Source organism: Dermacentor andersoni, chromosome 8, assembly GCF_023375885.2.
Source record: "Dermacentor andersoni chromosome 8, qqDerAnde1_hic_scaffold, whole genome shotgun sequence".
NCBI classification, from domain to species: domain Eukaryota; kingdom Metazoa; phylum Arthropoda; class Arachnida; order Ixodida; family Ixodidae; genus Dermacentor; species Dermacentor andersoni.
In genome coordinates, this window is record NC_092821.1 from 39,943,610 (window position 1) to 39,964,389 (window position 20,780).

At 47.0% G+C, this 20,780-nt stretch overlaps 1 protein-coding gene across 1 annotated transcript in view; it reads right to left on the minus strand.

The window, feature by feature from the left end:
- Positions 1–20,780, minus strand: part of LOC126519861 (fatty acid synthase-like) — a 97,584-nt gene that overhangs the window by 31,524 nt on the left and 45,280 nt on the right. The window contains exons 7-8 of the mRNA XM_072284055.1: positions 20,192–20,521; positions 4,235–4,354 (exon numbers count right to left, since the gene is read on the minus strand). Of these exons, the coding sequence (XP_072140156.1) occupies positions 4,235–4,354; positions 20,192–20,521 (450 nt within the window). The remainder of the gene's footprint in view (positions 1–4,234; positions 4,355–20,191; positions 20,522–20,780) is intronic.

Genomic DNA, 20,780 nt, shown 5'->3' on the forward strand with positions numbered 1-20,780 from the left:
ATAAAGCTGGAACAACATTCGGAACAGAGGGAATTCTTAATAATGCCCTGGTAATTTCTGCTATTTGATTGCATTTCCGTCTGTTCCAGGCAATGTCTACTCGGTTGTCCATGCATTTCGCTCTCCATAGCTTCACTAAATCGTCGTCTATGCCCTGGTATATCCCATCGCAATGCCTTGTATAAGCTCCTTTAATATATTACAATGCTGTATATTCATAGAGATCTATTCTGAGCAATTGTTACCACTATACACTAACGTAGTGCAACATATCCTGTAGGCGTATGCTGGTCGCAATTCATTCTATAGCTCCCCCACTTTATCATTTTTCGCCGGCCACTTCGACAGTTCCACTTTTATGGTTTCCGTTTTCATTCCATATAACACCGACGTACATGTAAGTGGCATGTACGAACTCGTACTAACATTATACCATTTGTCTCGGAAGATGAGTTCCATCTTGCTTTCCAGCTATCGTATTGCAATTTTCGTTGTTTTAATCACATGGTCTATGACATTAGTCAGCGGTGTCTTCCTCCTTGGACTCAGATGTTAACGCGCTAGCGTTAAGCGCCCAGCGTCGCACAAAGTCCGCTGGCGGCGTTGATTGCGTTGCCCGATAGAGAACAGTCATTCCGGACCATGCATCCCAAGTTACGCAGACCCTCCTCGTGGTGCATAGGCGTTACTTACCTAATTGGATTTCTCAATGTAAATATATCGTCGGAAAAATCCTAAAGTACGACTTACACACTACCTCCGCACATGATAGCGTCCGATTGCAATTTGAATATATGAGAAAACATAATTGTTTCGCGGAAGCTCAAATACAAACCCCTTTTCCAGCTAGTGTTTGAGGTCTGTCATTATGGGAGCGGCGCGCTCCATTCCGTTTCTTACAACACGTTCCGGTTGGCGGTCGCTTCCGCACATCCTCAGCGCTCCCGTCGTGGGGGGAAAGAAAGAAAAGACCCAGACAGCTAGCCTTCCTTCAGAGCGTTCCCCTCCAAGCGTTACACGGAAAAACATTACGCTCGGATTAGCTGCAGCTGCCGGGAAACGTGAGAAGCAGTCGGAGATCTTCGAATGCTATCGCGCGCCACTCTTAAAGGCAAAGCTTCGGCGTCCTCCAACTTTTCTGATGCGCAAGCATATCTGGCAAGCTAGCGCAATCTGCAAATGTGTGTTTGCAGCTGCGAAAGAAGCGGAGCAGGAAGGCGCCTGGAGGGGAACAGAATCGCACGCCAGGGAAAGTAGGAACGATTGCAGAGTGCCCGGCAAAGCAACGTCTAGGTGTTTGTTGGGCGAAGTGGATTAGGAGAAATGAGTCCAAGCGTCGCGAAGGAGGAAGGTAGGCGGTGGCGCGCTGGGTTGACCTCATTTGGCAGTTGCTACAGGTTTTGTTTGCGACGGGGACGTACCGGCTTCGTCTAGCGAAAATATCGTCCTCGTGCGCCGTACGCTGTGTGTGCGAGAGAAAGCGTGCGATGATGAGCCGACGATGGCGGCTTAATCTTGCATGCGCAAGGGCGAAAAAGGGGAGGGAAGGCGCCATCTTCCGTCGCGCCCATGGCACCGGGGGAGGGAAAGGGGGCGTTGTGCTTCATCCGAGCGCGGTCGCGTGGGCTTTATCTTGAAAGCGATCTCATTTGGAGGCAGTCTATGTGGGCCATGGTCGATAGCTTAGCCTGCGCTGTGTTCTCGCCGCTCAGTTTGCGTTGATGCGATAGACTGCACAAAGATCGCTTCGCTCGCTGTTGCTGCCGGGGTTTCTCACGCCAGCGTTTTAACAGCGAGCGTCCGTGGTAATCGAGTGTGATGTTCTCATGTTGTCTGTGCGTGCTGACAACATGCTTGTTAATCTGAATAGTAAGCGAATGTTTACAAAGGGGCGTTCTAGTCCCGCTGCTGCTGCGTATGGCGCGGCTACTCATGACCTGCTTGGATATGATCTGCGATGCGGGCAGTGTAGCCGTCTAGGTGCACCGAGGGCCGATAGCTTCGTCTGTACTACAGCACCCACAAAGTGAAAGGGCACGAACGTTTCGATTAGCTGTATTGGAATCTGAACGGGTGCTGCGGGCGTGTTGTTAGGCGCGTTTCGCTAACCTTTTTTTCCACTAGATGTTCTCTCTGGACAAGCTGTGACACCAAGCGGCGAGCCCACGACGTACAAATGGCCTCCGATGCGCCTGTGCATGTGAACGCTGAGAAATATTAGAGTAGGGCACGCCCTGTTTTACGGTAAACGCAAGTGGACTGGGCATTTTACCAGATGAGCAGACGTGCAAGCCCGAATGGTCTGCAAGGTGCAGCCGCCTGGTGACACCAAGCCAAACCAGAAAAAACTGGATGCGGCTTAGCTCAGGTAACCCTGTATATGCAAAGCGAAAGCTTGGCTTAGCCTGGTTAAGTCTTGGTTTCACTTGCCTAACCTTTGATTTAGCTATAATTATTATGCTTAGGCATGCAATCATTGTTAAGCCGGGTACGACGGCTTTGCCTAGGCTGGCGGCTAGACATGACTGTCATTAGGCTTGGGAAGACACGCATCGTTCGACGGTGCGATGCCTCCTGTGCCACAGGGAAAGCGCGAGTGCTAGAGATGCAAAGAGACGCTGCGAACATCGGCAGCATCGAAACGCAAACGGACAGCGTGCGAACACGGTTGCTACATTGATCTCGACGGTGCGTCAGCTGTTACATTCTAAACACTCTCCAGCTAAGCAGCTCGCCGGGTGATATCTGTGGCGTCGTCAGACGCCGCTCTACCACGACGGCTCAAAGCCTCCAGCTCGCGCGCAGCGCTCAGAGAAGACGGTAAGGCGCGCGGCGGGTGACGTGGTCAGGCGGCAACCCAGCTGTGGAAATCCATGCGCGAAGCCGGCGGCGGCGGCGGAGCTCGGCGCGGCGAGTCATGTGATGCGTTGGCAAGGCTACGGCGCCGCTGCCAAATGAAGTAGGAATCGCTGGCGACGGTGAAACACGGCTCCACGCGGTTAGTAAACCTTTCGCTTTAAAGCACAGATCTAGTAATGCAGCAACTAAGTGTATTCTACCTCGCTGCTGGTATAAATTTTGGACAGTGGCATAATCGTGTTGCTGCAGAAAATTTCCACGGGCAGCAAAGTAAAATACACTTGGTGGTTGCAACATTAGCTGTGTTTGTCGGGTGGAGCTTTAAGACACCAGGTGGTGCCCCGTGCAGCCGTGCACGTTTGCGCCTCCGCTGATCGACCAATATGTAGAGTGCGTTTGCATTTACGGGAATACCGGACACGCTAAAACGTTCCATTCTCTCTGCCCCCGGCGGTATTCATCGCATAGTGCAGTAAACTGTTGGGCTACTGTGCTTGAGGAACGCGCGTGACGTGGTTCAGTTCAGCCCAGCACCGGTCAAATTTTAGAGAATTTATCTTAAACTGAAGGTCATCGTGAAAGACTTTCTGCAAAAAGGTGAGAGTGCACATCTTTGGGCTGCACTGAAATTTTCACATTAGATTATCTTCAGGACCGACCCATATCTTTCTTTATAAATAGACAAACACGCTGTCAGGAAAGTGGAGAAAATAGCCTACGAGAGCTAAACCCATTAAAACATTCGGCAGGAGCCACTGAGGGTGCACCAAGTGCCGACCCATTGGGATTGCATAGAGTGGCTCGTTGGGAAGCACCAGTAAGACACCAGAATGCTCGCTCTTGTCGTTCGCCACGTCTAGTGTGAAGCTGGCAGCAGAATTGCCGTATTGAAATGTAGCATAGAATTTTCATCTGTGGGGTTCCTTCTAATCCATTATTTCTGTGAACATTCTCACGTTGCTCTGGCGTTTACGATTTGTCAATAATAATCCCGCAGCGTATGGTCCCTTCACAGTTCGAGTGATAGTACAAATCCCGCAAACGCAAACATTGGTCACTTCGTTCAAGTTTGTACAATCTATATGCAGTGTGTATATATATGTCGATAAAATCAGGATTTTCATTTTGTGCTGACTTGGGAACGTTAGCCACTTTATCATCGCATGAAAGTGAGATGCGTAGCCGGTGCTATGAAAATCGTTTAAGATGAATTATTTCGCAGGATGATCAGGCCGATGCCTTAGGTCAGTCTTCATATCTGAAAGCATAATACTGCATAGTAGTGAAAGTTTACAGACGCAATATTTTGAGCCCGAAAACTTAGCCGTAAGCAGCAATATAGGTTTCTGACAAGACAGTCGAGATATATACTCACCCCGCCCTTTAGTTTCGCACATGATGTGTTCTTCGAAGGACATATCTTGTGAGTTTGCAATCTTTCGGTCTTGTAACACTGGAAAGCGCCGCTTGAGGAATTCTCTGTTTTCCTCAGAGGCTAAAGAGGGAAAAAAGTTCAAATTACTGATGAAGCCACGATCACTGGCTTGCTTCGCAACATACAGCAGCGGTAATAATGAATTGTTTAGTGCAGTTTGATACAAACCACGTTATTTATCAGTTATATATTCAGTGCGTTCTGTTGTCTGTAGGCCCATTGATAATTGCTGTAGGGTGCAATGGTGCGTGAATATCTGTGGAAATAGCTACGAAGACTACTGCTACTTTCTTTCTCCACAAATAAAGTGGAAAATACTTAGTACGAATGTTGTCACGCAAGTAAACACAATTCCTTGCGATTCACTATATGCTTAGAAGTGTTCCAGGTATAGAGTGGAGGGGGGATTAAGAGTGAGAATCAATGACGAATTCATCAAGAACCTTGGGCTGACAGATAACATGGTCCTAAAAGCAACACTGAGGAGAAATTGCAACAAATGATTGATGAGCTTAACGTAAGAACATGGCTGAAGCTCCATAATTAGAATAAAAAAGTAAACTCCCACTGCAGTTCAACTGGCACAATCAACCTGCCTCCGGCGGTATCGTTGTCGTCGATAAATGCTCCTTTCACACGAAGATTTGGAGCTAGCTACGGGCAAGGCCCGACAACGCAGCGCCGTGGGACCAGATCTTATCAGCAGTCAGATCCTCACTATCCTACCGGTTGGCGGACGACGTGATTTGCTGGGCTTTTTAAATCAACTGTGGACCGGAGGAGATCTTCCACATTTATAGAAGGTAGCACGAGTGGTACCAGTTCTGAAGCCTGGAAAAGATCATGCAGGCCGGGACTCATCCATACAGGTGGGCCTAACCTCCTGTGCAGCGAAGCTACCGCCCAAGGTGACGTGCACAATGCTCATTTGGTACGTCAATCAGCGTCGGACGCTACCGTCGTTATTGGCTGGATTTCGTCAACGTGTAAGACCTCTCGTCAATGTGCTGGACTTGGTAAATCACATATAACATTACACTCCAGATGGCCTGTCAACACTTGCTGTTATTAGGGAGGTTTCCAAGTTTTAGTATTAAGTGTCTCAAACAGGCATCATCAGCCAGTTACAAGATATGTGCGTCACGGGAAAGCTCTTGCATTTGATACACATGTTTCTCAATGATAGCCGCCTCAGAGCGGATCTTGGCGACACTTTGAAGACAAGTATAGTTCGCGGCGTGCCACCGGGAAATATCTTCTCTCCCTCAATGTTTAACATTACCATGGCTAGTCGCCCAAGAACCCTAAACCATCTAACGCCAGTGGAGATGTCTATATATGCCGATTTTATGGGCATATGGATATGCGTCTGCCAACACCATCGCCTCACACGAATAGTCCAGGGAGCAGTGAATGTCATTTAGCGCAACTTTGCAACGCTTGGCCCATCACTGCCAGCAGATAAACCATTATTCATTCAATTTCCTGGAATTCACAAAAGATCTACACGTTTGAATGTGAATTTTGACGGACACCGGATACTACAAGTGACCAATGTCCAAATTCTTAGAATTACCTTGGACCACAATCAACTCTGGCGCCACGCTGTTGACCACGGTGAGTCGCCATCGCAACATATACTAGATGCGCACAAGCGAGTCTTTGCCTTGGCTGGGTATGGTTCATCTTACGGAACCAATGGCTGCATCGGAACGACTCTGTCGTAGTCGCGCAAATCACAAGCACTCATGCAAGAAGTAGGCAAGAAAGGCTTCAGAGTAAAGTTTCAGTAAATTTTCTCGAACGATTGGTATTGATGGCAATAAAAAAGCTGATGTTCTTGCCAAAGCAGCCCCCTATCCTCCTCCTAAAGTCAAGGCCCCAAAAAGTAAGCAAGAATAAAAGCGTGACATCCGTGATCGCTTTGGTTTTCACAACATATTCCTGCGCAACCAAGAAATTTGGTCGATAAAAAGCAACACTTCTACATCGAATAAGGACATGATCTGCTCGCACACGAGCATGAATATTTAGGACAGGACGTGTCCATTCTACGAACTGTACGGCATACGGCGAGACAACAGACCTTGAAGATTTGCTGTGGCCTTGCCAAAGACAAGCGCGGGAAAGAGATGCTCTTCTGGAAGACTTGTCATAGACGATTCTTATGCACGCTTCCCTGCAACACCTTGTATTCCCAGAAGAATCAGTTATAGCTCGCAAGGAAGCTTCCCTTCCTATTACATTCCTGAGAGACGGTTTCATGGACATGTGGTGAAATACCGCACTGATAGTGCGAGAGACGCTTGGGGGGAGCAATTAGCGGCGTGATAGCTTGGCGTTGCTACAACCCACCCCCACCGATGTTCAATAGTTAAGAAAGGCAACAAGAATCAACAATCATCAGCATTTAGACTAAAGAATATGTCGAAAAGTACATTTACCCAGGCCAATTAGTCAAAGGGGTTACTGATGAAAAAGAAGGGTTTGAACTTACTCGGCTGGCATTACATAATCATGGGGGCGAACTTACCGCTGTCATTGAAAGGAAACATGAACAATGATAACATTCTACCAGAGCTAACATATGGGGCAGAAACTTTGACGGTAACAAAGAAACTTCAGAAAGTGTTGAGGTAGGCAAGTCAAAAAACGTTCTTTTGTTTTTGAGAATATAAAGTGCAGCAAGAAATATGTTATGTTAACTTGAAGAGACAACAAAAGAGCGGTGTGCGTCAGAGAGCACACAAGGGTAGCCTATGTTGTAGCTGCTATTAATGCAAGAAAATGAAGCTCGGCAGCTTATGCAATAGGTAGGGCAGATAAGCAGTGGACTAAAAGCGTTAAAAATGGGTGTCAAGGAAGAAGTGCTCTCGAGGACGGCACAAAATTAGGCAGAGTGACGAAACTAGGAAATTTACCGGCGCAACTTGCAGTCAGCTAGCGCGAGACAGCGATAATTAAAGATCGTTTGCACGCGTTTTTTTCCCACAGTTGACATAAATATAGGCTTCTGTTACTGCCACTATTGCGGCTAATGATGATGAAGGAATACAGAGACCAAGGGGTGCCTAACATCTTTAGATGGCTATCGTGTCAAAAATCTCAAATTACACACATAACCCATATTTAGTAAATTTGTATCCTTATATCATAACATATATGTAATGTATGTGCTCTCACATGATCATAAGATCTCATTCGAAATGTGGTATAAATGTCATCTGAGATTTTTGATTGGACTGTTCTGAACAATGCAGAATGCAGCAGACGGCCTGATAGTGTGTACTCTATAAATAAATGAAGTCGCAGTTTCGCCCTGAAAGCGAAGCACCGGTTGCGATAGAAAATTAGTAGATAGCTATACGAACTAAGAATAGTAGTGTTATCGGTCGTACAAACTTAAAAGCATTCACTAACTAAATAAATCAACAAGCACGGTGACAGGCGCGCACAGGTAAACATGAACATATCTCGGTGGATCACCGCCGAAACTCTCTGCCAGAACGGTGGAGTGACAAATCGCCGCAGCAGCAGCGAGCGAATTGACCCGCGTGCATCTCTCGCTTGAACACGAATGAAACGTCCAAAGCACAATCCACACGAAGCGGCCCGCACTACGCGAATTCTGCAGACGTCGCCGATCGCTTTAAAGACAAGGCCCACGCGGGCGCGCAATTTGGCCACGTCGCAGGTCGCTTTCAATATACGGCGAACACACGGCCGCGCCGTAAGCAGCCGCCGCCGGAGAAGAACACCATTTACACCCAAAGCCTCAATTACGTGACTCGCGCCTTCCTCTATCGCGCACGCGAGATTGAGCCGGCGAATCGCGCACTTTCACTCGCAGATACGGCATACGGCGCGCGGCGGCGATTTTATCCCCCTTGGAATTTATACGGAACCTCACGGCTACACCGACGGCCGAAATGCGCCAGGAGTGTCCGTATAATTGGTATCGCAATAATAAGTTCAGTATTACCAGCAGGGTAGGCCAGAACTACGGGAAGAAAAAAGCATCCGGAAACTTAAAATACCTGCTTTCGTAATTGTCCAAAAACAAGAAAGGGGCTGACAGATGGAATAGCACACTGTGGTATAAAGTTCGTAAACAGGGATAAGGTGCCTCAGAAAGGCTGGCCAACGTTTCGATAGGAGGACCTATCTTCGTCAAAGGCGGCCTCGTCATCCTCGGCGTGGTAGTTTTAAAGGGTTAGTGTAGGGACGTCACGTGCGGGTGTTGTCGCTGGCGGCTGGTTTTAAAGAGAGAGACTACCAGAGCAAACAAGCGCTGTCGTCCGACGTCTGTGAGCTTCGTTCCCAAGACGAGGGGACAAGAGCGTGAAAGTGGGCACGCGGGGAGAAGAGAAAATAAGCAAAAGCAGAAAAAGAAAAGTAAAAAAGGAGGGAAGAAAAAAAGGGGGGGGGGAAGACAGGGCGGCACCAAGACAGAACCAAGACAGGGGGGGGAGAGAAAAAGAACAAGAATGAGAAAAACAAAATTTTGAGAAAGACAGGGGCTAGGGAGCGTGTTGGTGATGCGAGAGCTTAGGAAGCATTCAGGGGGAGTCGTTGGCGGCATGTTTTTGTGGCATTAGAAGGGCCGGTCAGGCGGTCAGTGCGCGTGTAAATCACAAAAGAAAGGAAAAAAAAAGCGCATGCATGCACAAAAAAAAAACATGAATTGAAAGAGTGACTTGAGGAGCATAGCAGCAATACGTCGAGTAATTTTGAAATAGTTAAGATGGCGACGAGGAGTCTGCGGTGAAATGTATGGGGTGACTGAACGGCAGCGGCATGGTCTTTCAAGGGGCATTGCCCCAGTCGCTCAACGTAGGTGTTGTTACGGCGGCATCCAGAAGTGGCGATACTCTGGGTTGAGACGCCGACAAGGGCCTATTGACTTCGGAATGTGTTGATGAGGGGGTTTCAAAAGATAGATTTAAAAAAAAAGGAAGGGAAAAGAGAAGGGGAGGGGGGACCGAAGACAGAATGACAAACAGGAGGGTGACGTGCGTAGAAGCGGGTGGGGGCAAGTGTACATGGCAGAAGGCGATCGTACAGTTGGTATAGACGTAAAAACCTGAAAGCGTACATTAAATTGAGTAGTAGGCAGGAAAATTTTATTTTATTTTTTTTTTCCGAAACGGAAGAGTAGGTGAGGTTAAGAATTAGGATTAGCTGGTGGCCTAATGTGTTTTGTCTTGGTTGATGATAAGAGAATTTCAGATTTAAGTTACCGCTTTTAAAGATTCTAAATTGCCGCGTGCCAAATTAATTCCTGTCGGGTGTAGGCAATTAAACTTGTGTATGAGGTATGATTCCGTATACTTCCTTTCGCGAGGGGAACGGAAATTTGTTTGTAGTATATAGAGCCTTGCTTTGTCAAATATATGACCATGTTCGTTAAAGTGGCTGGCTACTGCTTTGGGTAAATTGTGTTTTGTGTCGGCGCGGTGACCGTTGAGTCTTGTATTAATTTGTTGTCCAGTCTCACCTATGTATTGTTTGCTACAAGCGGCGCATTCTAGACAGTAGACTACGTTGCTTGATGTGCAGGTGAAAGCCGAAGTTACCTTGTGTGCGTAATTCGACGCTGTGCTTTTTACTGTAGTAGTAGATTGAATATGTTTGCATGTAGAGCACCTGGGGCGGCCACAGGGATTGCTTCCCAACTTCCTCTTTGTCTGTAGTTTGGCGTGCACAAGAACATCTTTAAGATTAGTGTTGCGTCTGTGAGCTACTCTGGGAGGGTCGGGAAAAATCTTCTTAAGTTTCTGGTTGCTGGTGAGAATTGGGTAGTATTTACTAAGGATGTTATTCACGTTTGGGAGTGCGTTTGAGAATTTAGTAGTAAGAAGAGGCGTTGTTGTTCTTGTGATCCTCGGGCGGGGCTGGAGGACCTCGGCTCGACCAAGTTTGATCGAGCCTTGATCCTCCTTGATCGAGCCTTGATCCTGAAACTTAACTTAACATCTTAACTATTTCAAAATTACTCGACGTATTGCTGCTATGCTACTCAAGTGACTCTTTCAATTCATGTTTTTTTTTTTTTTTTTTGTGCATGCATGCGCTTTTTTTCCCCTTTTTTTGTGTGTTACTCGCGCACTGACCGCCTGACCGGCCCTTCTAATGCCACAAAAACATGCCGCCAACGACTCCCCCTGAATGCTTCCTAAGCTCTCGCATCCCCAACACGCTCCCTAGCCCCTGTCTTTCTCACAATTTTGTTTTTCTCATTCTTGTTCTTTTTCTCTCCCCCCCTGTCTTGGTTCTGTCTTGGTGCCGCCCTGTCTTCCCCCCCCCCTTCTTTTTCTTCCGCCCTTTTTTACTTTTCTTTTTCTGCTTTTGCTTATTTTCTCTTCTCCCCGCGTGCCCACTTTCACGCTCTTGTCCCCTCGTCTTGGGAACGAAGCTCATAGAAGTCGGACGACAGCGCTTGTTTCCTCTGGTAGTCTCTCTCTTTAAAACCAGCCGCCAGCGACAACACCTGCACGTGACGTCACTGCACTAACCCTTTAAAACTAACACGCCGAGGATGACGAGGCCGCCTTTGACGAAGATAGGTCCTCCTATCGAAACGTTGGCCAGCCTTTCTGAGGCACCTTATCCCTGTTTACGAACTTTATACCACAGTCTGCTTTCGTAATTGAAAGTTAAACTACTTTCTTCTTCGTCAATACCCCGCACAGGGTAACAAATACATGAATGGTAATGTGTGAAATTTCATTATTATTGCTACTAATATTGTCACTATAGCGATTAGCATTATTTACCTACTTTATCTGTTTGAGGCCTAGCTATACATTTTTCATCTATCTATCTATCTATCTATCTATCTATCTATCTATCTATCTATCTATCTATCTATCTATCTATCTATCTATCTATCTATCTATCTATCTATCTATCTATCTATCTATCTATCTATCCAACCTCCTACGCCGGCTCAGTGCCCTTGTTTGTCTAGCCGTTTGAAGTACAAGGTATGTGCTCGAGGTCGTTTACCATTGTGTTCGTTCTATCATTGTCACTCCAGCTTCGTTATCTGGTTCTCGTCATGTTGCTATCGGGACGACTTCTACACTTACCCAGGGCATGAGGTTTCTAATACAGGGACCGCAAATCATGTCCTGATGGTTATTACGCGGTCCTGGTCGTTGCTTCGTCGTCATTCTAGATTTGCCATCCAGACCTTGCCAAGCCGTGGTCATCCAGCCATCGTCTTTATACAGTCGTCATGCATTCATTGTTGCATAATATGGCCCCATCACCGTCTTGAGGTCTTCGTGGTCGTTCTCATGCCAATACACTACCTTCGCCATCCGACCATCATTATGCCGTTGTCTTCACGCCATCGTCATCTTATTGGCTTCGTGATACAGTCGCTGCCACGCCATTGTGATCGTACAATCTTAGTCTCCCCACTGTTCTTCTGCCTGTCATGTCGTGTTCGTCATTGTGTCGTCACAGCACTGTTGTCATGCCGTCGTCATGTCGTCGTACCATAGTCATCACTTCACTAAATCAGTTCCATTGTCGTCGTCGTCATACCACCTTCTTTGTTCCATCGATGTCAATCGTTCGCCAATCGACAGTACAACTATACATGTATTCGTGCTGTCGTTATTCAACTGTGATTATGTCGTCGTTCTCACACCATCGTTGCCACGTCATCGTCGTCACGCAATCCCTATCACGCAACCCTTGTCATACAATCGTCACCCTGCTGTCGCGATTATTCCCCTGTCGTCACTGCTCCTTCGTCATCCGACTCACGTCATGCCATCGTTGTTTCACTATCCTCAATACACAGGCTTCGCCATACAATCGTCGTCATGCCAATGATGTCATACACTCGCTTTCATCCCACTGTTCTAATGTTGTTGTAATGCTAAGATCTTCAAGCATTCGTTGTGTTACATCCGTCGTGACAGCGTCACGGTCATTCCATCCTCGGCATTCTAAATTCCTCACTGACCCACTCCATGCCGTTATCGTCACACCATCGTCGTCATACAGTCGTCGTCACACCATTGTCATGCGGTCGTCGTCAGACTATCATTTTACCATAGTCATTACTTGAGTTACGTTGGTTCGTGCGTGCGTTCGTTTGGCCTATTAGCTTCGATCGAGCACCATCAGTAATTGTTTCGGCACCTTTCTTTCATGAATACTATATCATCTCTTAATTACCTCGACTGCTGACAAGTGAATGCTTCGATGTGCTATTGATGTCTGCGCTTCAGAAAAGTGCGCGTTCATTATGAATATGCCTCAGAATTTATTAACGATGTGCTGAGTCGTTTCCGAACATTTAAAGCAGCAGACAGATGTCTCAACCTGAGTGGAATATTTTTTTCTGGTATTTCCTTTCCTTGGGCAGCCCGCTTCGCCCTCAAATAGCAAAGAAATAACAGCGACACAAGCAAATGCTTGTGTGGCTGCTCACGCCTTCGTCGTCGCTTTCGACCACAGCGGGCTAATTGGCAGTGCTCAGCGTCAGAGCACGAACGCGCTCGTGCCACTGCTCGCGCGGTCACCGTCATCGTTTTCTTTCACCGCTGGCTCCGTTGCCGCTCATCATGTCAGCGTTCCAATCCTGTCATACCCTCTGCGCAGGCGCTGACAGCACTGGCCCACCGCCAGTCGGTGCGGTGATTTCGGTCTCATAATATTTGCCTACATATATCGTTAAGTGAAAGTACGAATGCATATAACTAATACATAAAACGAATAAAGACGAGTGTATCAAAATAAATGTGTGTGCGTAGTTTGGTCACGATGACCGCTGATCAAGGCAATAAATGTGTTCGCACCTTAGTTCAAAATGCTGTGTCACCTCTTTGTCGTGTGCTACACACCTTCACTCGTCATCTAACTTCACATGGTGGAATGGCTCATGAATTTATCATCATCATCATCATTATCATCATCATGAACCTGGCTACCCCCATTGCATGGCACAGGCCTCTCCCATACTTCTCCAACTACCCAGCCATGTACTAATGTAGCCATATTATCCCTGCAAACTTCTTAATCTCATCCACCCACCTAACTTTCTGCCGCCCCCTGCTACGCATCCTTACCCTTGGAATCCAATCCGTAACCCTTAATGACCATCGGTTATCTTCCCTCTTCATTACATGCCGTGCCCATGCCCAATTCTTTTTCTTGATTTCAACTAAGATGTCATTAACTCGCGTTTGTTCCCTCACCCAATCTGCTCTTTTCTTATCACTTAAAGTTACACCCACAATTCTTCTTCCGTAGCTCGTGGCATCGTCCTCAATTTAAGTATAACCTTTTTCGTAAGCCTCCAGGTTTCTGCCCCGTACGTGAGTACTCGTAAGACACAGCAGTTATACACTTTTCTCTTGAAGGATAATGGCAACCTGCTGTTCATGATCTGAGAATTCCTGCCAAACGGACCCCAGCCCATTCCTATTCTTCTGAGTATTTCAGTTTCATGATTCGGATCCGCCGTCACTACCTGCCCTAAGTAGATGTATTCCCTTACTACTTCCAGTGCCTTACTACCTATCGTAAACTGCTGTTCTCTTCCGAGACTGTTAAACATTACTTTAGTTTTCTGCGGATTAATGTTTAGACCCCCCTTTCCGCTTTGCCTCTGCAGGTCAGTAAGCATGCATTGCAATTGGTCCCCTGAGTTACTAAGCAAGGCAATATCAACAGCGAATCCCAAGTTACTAAAGTATTCTCCATTAACTTTTATCCCCTATCCTTCCCCAACCAGGTCTCTGAATACCTCCTGTAAATACGTTGTGAATAGCATTGTAGAGATCGTATCTCCCTGCCTGACGCCTTTTTTATTGGGATTTGTTGCTTTCTTTGTGGAGGACTACGGTGGCTGTGGAGCCGCTATAGATATCTTTCAGTATTTTTTCATAGGACTCGTCTACACCCTGATTCGATGACTGCTGAGGTTTCGACGGACTCAAACGCTTCCTGGTAATCAATGAAACCTATATATAAGGGTAGGTTATATTCCGCACATTTCTCTATAACCCGATTGATACTGTGAATATGGTCTATTCTTGAGTAGCCTTTACAGAATCCTGCCTGGTCCTTTGGTTGACAGAAGTCAAAGGTGTTCCTGATTATCTTTGCAATTACGTTAGTAAATACTTTGTAGGCAACGAACAGTAAGCTGATCGGTCTATAATTTTTCAAGTCTTTGCTGTCCCCTTTCTTATGGATCAGATTTATGTTAGCATTCTTCCAAGATTCCGGTACGCTTGAGGTCATGAGGTATTGCGTATACAGGGTGGCCAGTTTTCGTAGAACAATCTGCCACCATCCTTCAACAAATCTGCTGTTACCTGGTGCTCCCCAGCTGCCTTCCCCCTTTGCATAGCTCCCAAGGCTTTCTTTACTTCTTCCGGCGTTATTTGTAGGATTTCAAAGTTTTCTAGACTATTCTCTATTCCATTACCGTCGTGGGTGCCACTGGTACTGTATAAATATCTATAGAACTCCTCAGCCGCTTGAACTATCTCAACCGTATTAGTAATGATATTGCCGGCTTCGTCTCTTAACGCATACATCTGATTCTTGCCTATTCCTAGTTTCGTTCTCCCTACTTTAAGGCTTCCTCTGTTCCTGAACGCATGTTCAATCCTATCCATATTATACTTCCTTATGTGAGCTGTCTTACGCTTGTTGATTAACTTGGAAAGTTCTGTCAGTTCTATTGTAGCAGTAGGGTTAGATGCTTTCATATATTGGCGTTTCTTGCTCAGATCTTTCTTCTCCTGCGATAGCTTACTGGTAACCTGTCTAACGGAGTTAACACCGACTTCTATTGCACACTCCTTAATGATGCCCATGATATTGTCGGCGATTGCTTCAACACTAAGGCCCTCTTCCTGAGTTAAAGCCGAATACCTGCTCTGTAGCTTGATCCGGAATTCCTCTATTTTCCCTGTTACCGCTAACTCATTGATCGTCTTATTATCTACCAGTTTCTTCAGTTGCCTCCTCTAGTCTAAGCTAATTCGAGTTCTTACCTTCCTATGGTCACTGCAGCGCCCCTTGCCGAGCACGCCCACGTCTTGTATGATGCCAGGGTTAGCGCAGAGTATAAAGTCTGTTTGATTTCTAGGCTCACCAATCGGGCTCCGCCACGTCCACTTTCGGCTATCCCGCTTGCGGAAGAAGGTATTCATTATCTGCATATTATTCTGTTCTGCCAACTCTACTAATAACTCTCCCTCGCTATTCCTAGAGCCTATGTCATATTCCTCCAATGACTTGTCACCAGCCTGCTTCTTGACTACCCTGGCATTGAAGTCGCCCATCAGTATAGAGTATTTTGTTATGACTTTACCCATCGCCCAGTCCACATCCTCATAGAAGCTTTCGACTTCCTGGCCATCATGACTGGATGTAGAGGCGTAGAGCCGTACGACATTCATATTGTACCTCTCATTAAGTTTCACAACGAGACCTGCCACCTTCTCGTTAATGCTGTAGAATTGCTGTATGTTACCAGCTATATCCTTATTAATCAGGAATCCGACTCCTAGTTCTCGTGTCTCCGCTAAGCCCCGGTAGCATAGGACGTGCCCGCTTTTTAGCACTGTATATGCTTCTTTTGTCCTGTTAACCTCACTGAGCCCTATTATATCCCATTTACTGCCCTCCAATTCCTCCAATAGCACTGCTTGACTCGCCTCACTAGATAACGTTCTAGCGTTAAACGTTGCCAGGTTCAGATTCCAATGGCGGCCTGCTCATGCATTATTGCTTAACTAAGGGTATGGCTGCATGTTATATTGCTAGCACGTACTTGTTCGTCCCCTCATTAAAGATCGCGATTCCCGATTTCTATGGGCTAAAATTAAGACGCATATATGTGGCTGCTGTATTAAGGCGGAAGCCTTTAATGGCTCATTGTCAAGGTCATTTGCCATTAGCAGAAACTGTCACAGCTTTCCGGCCTCCTGATTGGTCTCCTCTGAGTGGTGACGTCACTGTCGCTAGGCACAGGTGTGCGCCACCTGATTTGCTCTAGTGCGTGACGTAACTGTCATCAAGTGCGGGTGTCGGGGTTGTTCGGCGCCACACAGGATGACTCATCACATCGGCACGCGTGGCGGCCATGTACTCGACGGTGCGCCCTGAGGTCACTGTCGTCAGGCGCTAGAGGTGGCCTCCCGATTGGGCGCTCGGTGGCCTGACGTCACAGTGGCGAGGCACGCGTGGCGACCGTCTCCTTGGGTGTGGTGGGACGGTGGCGGTGGCGGTAGTTTACTTTGCGGTATCGTGCGGAAAGAATACCTCGTCTCGCCCGCCAAACCAGTGTCTCCCAGCACGCGACGTGCGGCAGCCGCTGAACGCAAGCGGCGCTCAAGAGAGGCTGAGCGTATACGTCGCATGCATCAGGGCGGCGAGGCGCGTCCGACACCAGAGTCCAGGAACGCGACGGGCCAACGCAATAGAGGCAATGCGTTCGAAGCGACTCGCTGTATCTCCGGGTACCAAGGCAAATGAAGCTCGGAAGCGCCATCACCGCCATCTTGCCGCAGCAAGTGATGATCAGGATGGCCAACTACACCACGACACCGCCATGGAAGACGCGTCTCCTCCTGATTCACAAACGGCGCTGCAACAGTTCCAGCCGGTTACAAACTACTTTAACCGACACTTCGTCCAGAACGAGTTTGGCGCCACGTGCTCTGTGTGTGATCGGCTGTGGTTTGTCATGGACCTCCGTGTAGCACCATCATGCAGTCACGACTTATTGCGGCAGTACTTCCCCGGGCGGCACGTAGAAATATTTGTCGTGTGGCGAACGTGCGTGGAATCGCTTCGCGTCGGTAAGATCCCCAACTTCTCGACTACTAATGGCTACGTTTACCCACCCAAGCCGGCACACCTGCCACCCCTGAACGCAGTAAGCGAGAGACTGATCTTTGCCCCGCATCCCGTTTATGCGCCATTGACAATGGTGTCAGGCTTCCGCCGTTTCAACTTTAGTCTCGACAAAGTGTCTTCCTGTTTTTTTGCCACAAGTATTCAAAAGTATCTGTAAGTTCCTTGCACTGTGCACTATAATTCCTATATCATTCGTATACAAAACTCAGGGACGCTCTGTAGCGCCCTTTGTCCATTACAGATGTCACAGAAATCAAAATTCAAGTCACTTTTTTTCAGTCCCTTTTTATGTGTCCATAACAAGCGCTTGTCCGTGTTTCTTGTTCTGACCTGTCTTTTCGCGTTTTTAATCTTATAGGATTTGACATTAAGCGATAACAGCAATGGAAATAAGGAATTATTGTTTCAGTCATTGGTGCATTTGCACTAGCTGTTTGCATTTCCGTCCTTTCCATACAAATTGTACTGGGCTACGTATGTATGTCCCTCTCCATAGCTCCCTGAAATCGTCGTTCATGTCATAGAACATACCATAGCAATGCCCTGTATACGTTCCGTTATTATATAATATTGCATTGTTAATCATAAGGATATATTATGAGTTAGTGCAATGTTCAAGTATTGTGCGAGTATAAAGAAATTATTCTCTAAGCGTTCACCTGGTGGTTTCCACACTGTAGTTTCCTAAGTACAACATGATTCTCCATCCACTGCGACAGCTCTAATTTCATGGCTTACATTGACATGACGATTGCATAACTGGCCTGTAGGCCTCATATCCTCATCACCTCTGCTTTGAGGGATCAGGTTCTCTATGTTTTCCGGTTTTTCGGCCTACCAACCGAAATTTTCTTTGTTTGAATGACTTGCTCCATGGCACTAGTCCCCTCTACCTTCCTGTTGGGACACAGCTATTTGGTTGGCTGTGTTTAGACCTTATCGCTTCCTGCTGCCGTGTCGTCAGGCACAATGTCGTTTAACTTTCTTCTAGTAAGAGCCTTCTACATTCTACTTTCAGTTCACAGGCTTTTCTTTTGCTGTATCTGGTTCAGCATGGGCTATGCTTTCTTTCATGCCGAAATATTTACTAATAACGTCGCTCATGTGACCGCAGCGTACCATCGACCTCTGTCGTCTCAGCGATTTCTCTGTGTCACTAGGTCAATTTGTTGGGTAACAACTTGCCCCCGAAGATCCCGCTGCTTCCCAATTTGAACCACCCCCTTAGTAACGAATCAATTGATATAATTTCCACGCAATTTCGCTATATGCCACTTTCTTTGAAACAGCCTGTGCTGACTCAACATCAGAGATCCCATCGCCCAGGACAGGCGGCGCCACTGCAAAGTTACATTTGGAGCATTTTTCGCTTACAAAACACTCTTCTCGCTCCCCATGACGAATTCTTTGTTGCAGAGCCCTAATCTATCACCGTAGCCTGACCTGATATATTTCTTTAGTGTCTGCTTAATGATATCTGGGAGTTAGCTTGAAGAATGCGCATCCTTAAAAGAACCGTGACGAGCAGCTCGAATACACGGTGCTGCAATCCTTCATGACTACTGATAATACGCGATACATCATTAAGTGTAGTAAGAACGTGAACTAAGAACCTCGGGGCTGTTCAACCTTGGTGAAACTGCAAACTTCGTTCGAGAACACCTTTGAATCACATATAATTGATTGTTGCGAACTCATGCACACACTCGCTAAAAAGTAATGCATAATTGAGAGCATATTTTTCTGAAATAGCTGTCTCACACTGCACCCTATATTTGCAAGTTCGACAAGGTAGCGGAGTGCGTTCACTGCAAGTGAGCACAATGTTGTAAGCGCTCGCCTTTGGGGAAGACGAAAGCTCTCAAAGGACCTCAGGGAGAGGCATTGAATATACCTCATGTAAAAGAAGCGCTTATCAATTTTTCACAGCGGTGTCGTGCAAAGTCTAGACAGAATAACGATGAGCACTCTCAGCTACATCGTTTTGTGTTCGTCTAGTTACAGCAGTCGTATTGCATAGAGTATCGGTCCCTTTCTTTAGGCGTTCCCTAGACTTTACAAAAAACTGATGGCGGAGCTCCAGCTCATTACAGTACTTCACGCGACACCTACTTCTAGAATGATATGTATATGTCATAACTTATTCTGTTAGAAAGGCGGGAATTGGGGCGCTAAGTGACTCTAAAGCAACGCCGTAGGTGATATAAATCTTACATCCTCGTAGGAAACGTCACTAGTGATTTTCATCCTTGAATACACGTATGTATTGCGTACTTATACAGCGACTGTCTTAGCCATCTATACAGCCGCGTTACGTCTGCTCAACGTAATTGGTCATTGAGAACTCATCGAAATTCACCGGCATGACGCTCTTTGGCCTCATGTAGTCATTGCTCCATAAAACACTAGGACATCATCTTCAAGATGAGCAACCTCGCATATTTTAAAGCGACTCTTTCTTGGCTAATCCTCCCGGACTTTGCTCACCCTGGCTGCTCGGTGCTACTGCTCTCTTGCGACTACCTCAGATTTCAGAACAAAGAACATTCAATTATCTACCCTACGATGGGTTCGAACCTCGGTTCATCTGCGCAGCAGCCCGAGCCCCTAACCAATAGGCAGCAATCGCTTTTTTTTGTTGCTTACAGGTAACACCATAATACATAATGTTAGCTAAGTGGCAATCCAACGTGTACTTCTATGGCGCAAACGCCAACCAGCGCGTTGAGATGATCACCACGTGCATTACACTGCGTAGAACGGTTTCGCGAGAGCACATACGCGCGCACTCGAGAGGATGCGAAGGGCTACGTTTGCACAGTTTGTAACGTCAAGATGTGATTCTCACGAGGGACCTTCGGTATGGCCCTGCGCTGAAACTAACGCTTGTTTCAGTACCCCTCATTGCTTTAAACAAGTATTTACTGAATTTAGTTCTAACTAGATGCGTTGTCTGTGACTCAGTCTTTCTTTTTTCTGTTTGCGCATTCAACTCACCTACAGTGGTAAAGACCGCGCAGCCCATCGAAAGGGCAATTGCGATTGCAGCTTGTCCGACGCCTCCGCTGCCACTGTGTATTAGGAGCGACTCGCCAGGTTGCACTTCGCCGCGCACAACCAAGGCGTAGTAGGCCGTAGAGTATGCCACGGGCACCGTAGCAGCCTCTTCCATGGTCCAGGACTCGGGAATTTCCCACTTCATGATCGGGTCGGCAGCGAGCACGGTCGCTATGCCCTTGCCGCTGACCATTCCCATGACACGCCGTCCGTTCCAGTCGCGGCCTGAGTACTCCATTCCGAGGAAGGCCTCCTCTGCGACGTCGTCACCTGAACGATCAAGCCAGACATAAAAGTCTGCGGTTGGCTCTTCCGTTTGGAAGACGCATGCGGGAACATGACGCTCATGAGAAGAATGATCGAAGACCGAGAAAAACATACAGCGTAGCGATGTGACTCCTACGTTGCCGTACGTTTCCGTCAGCGTTCTGTTGTGCTCAATAATTATGAGCACGCTATCGTTTATCGACTTGAATGATGTTGCCTAAAACATCAATGTCTTTCGCCCCATATACTGAAGATGTACTTC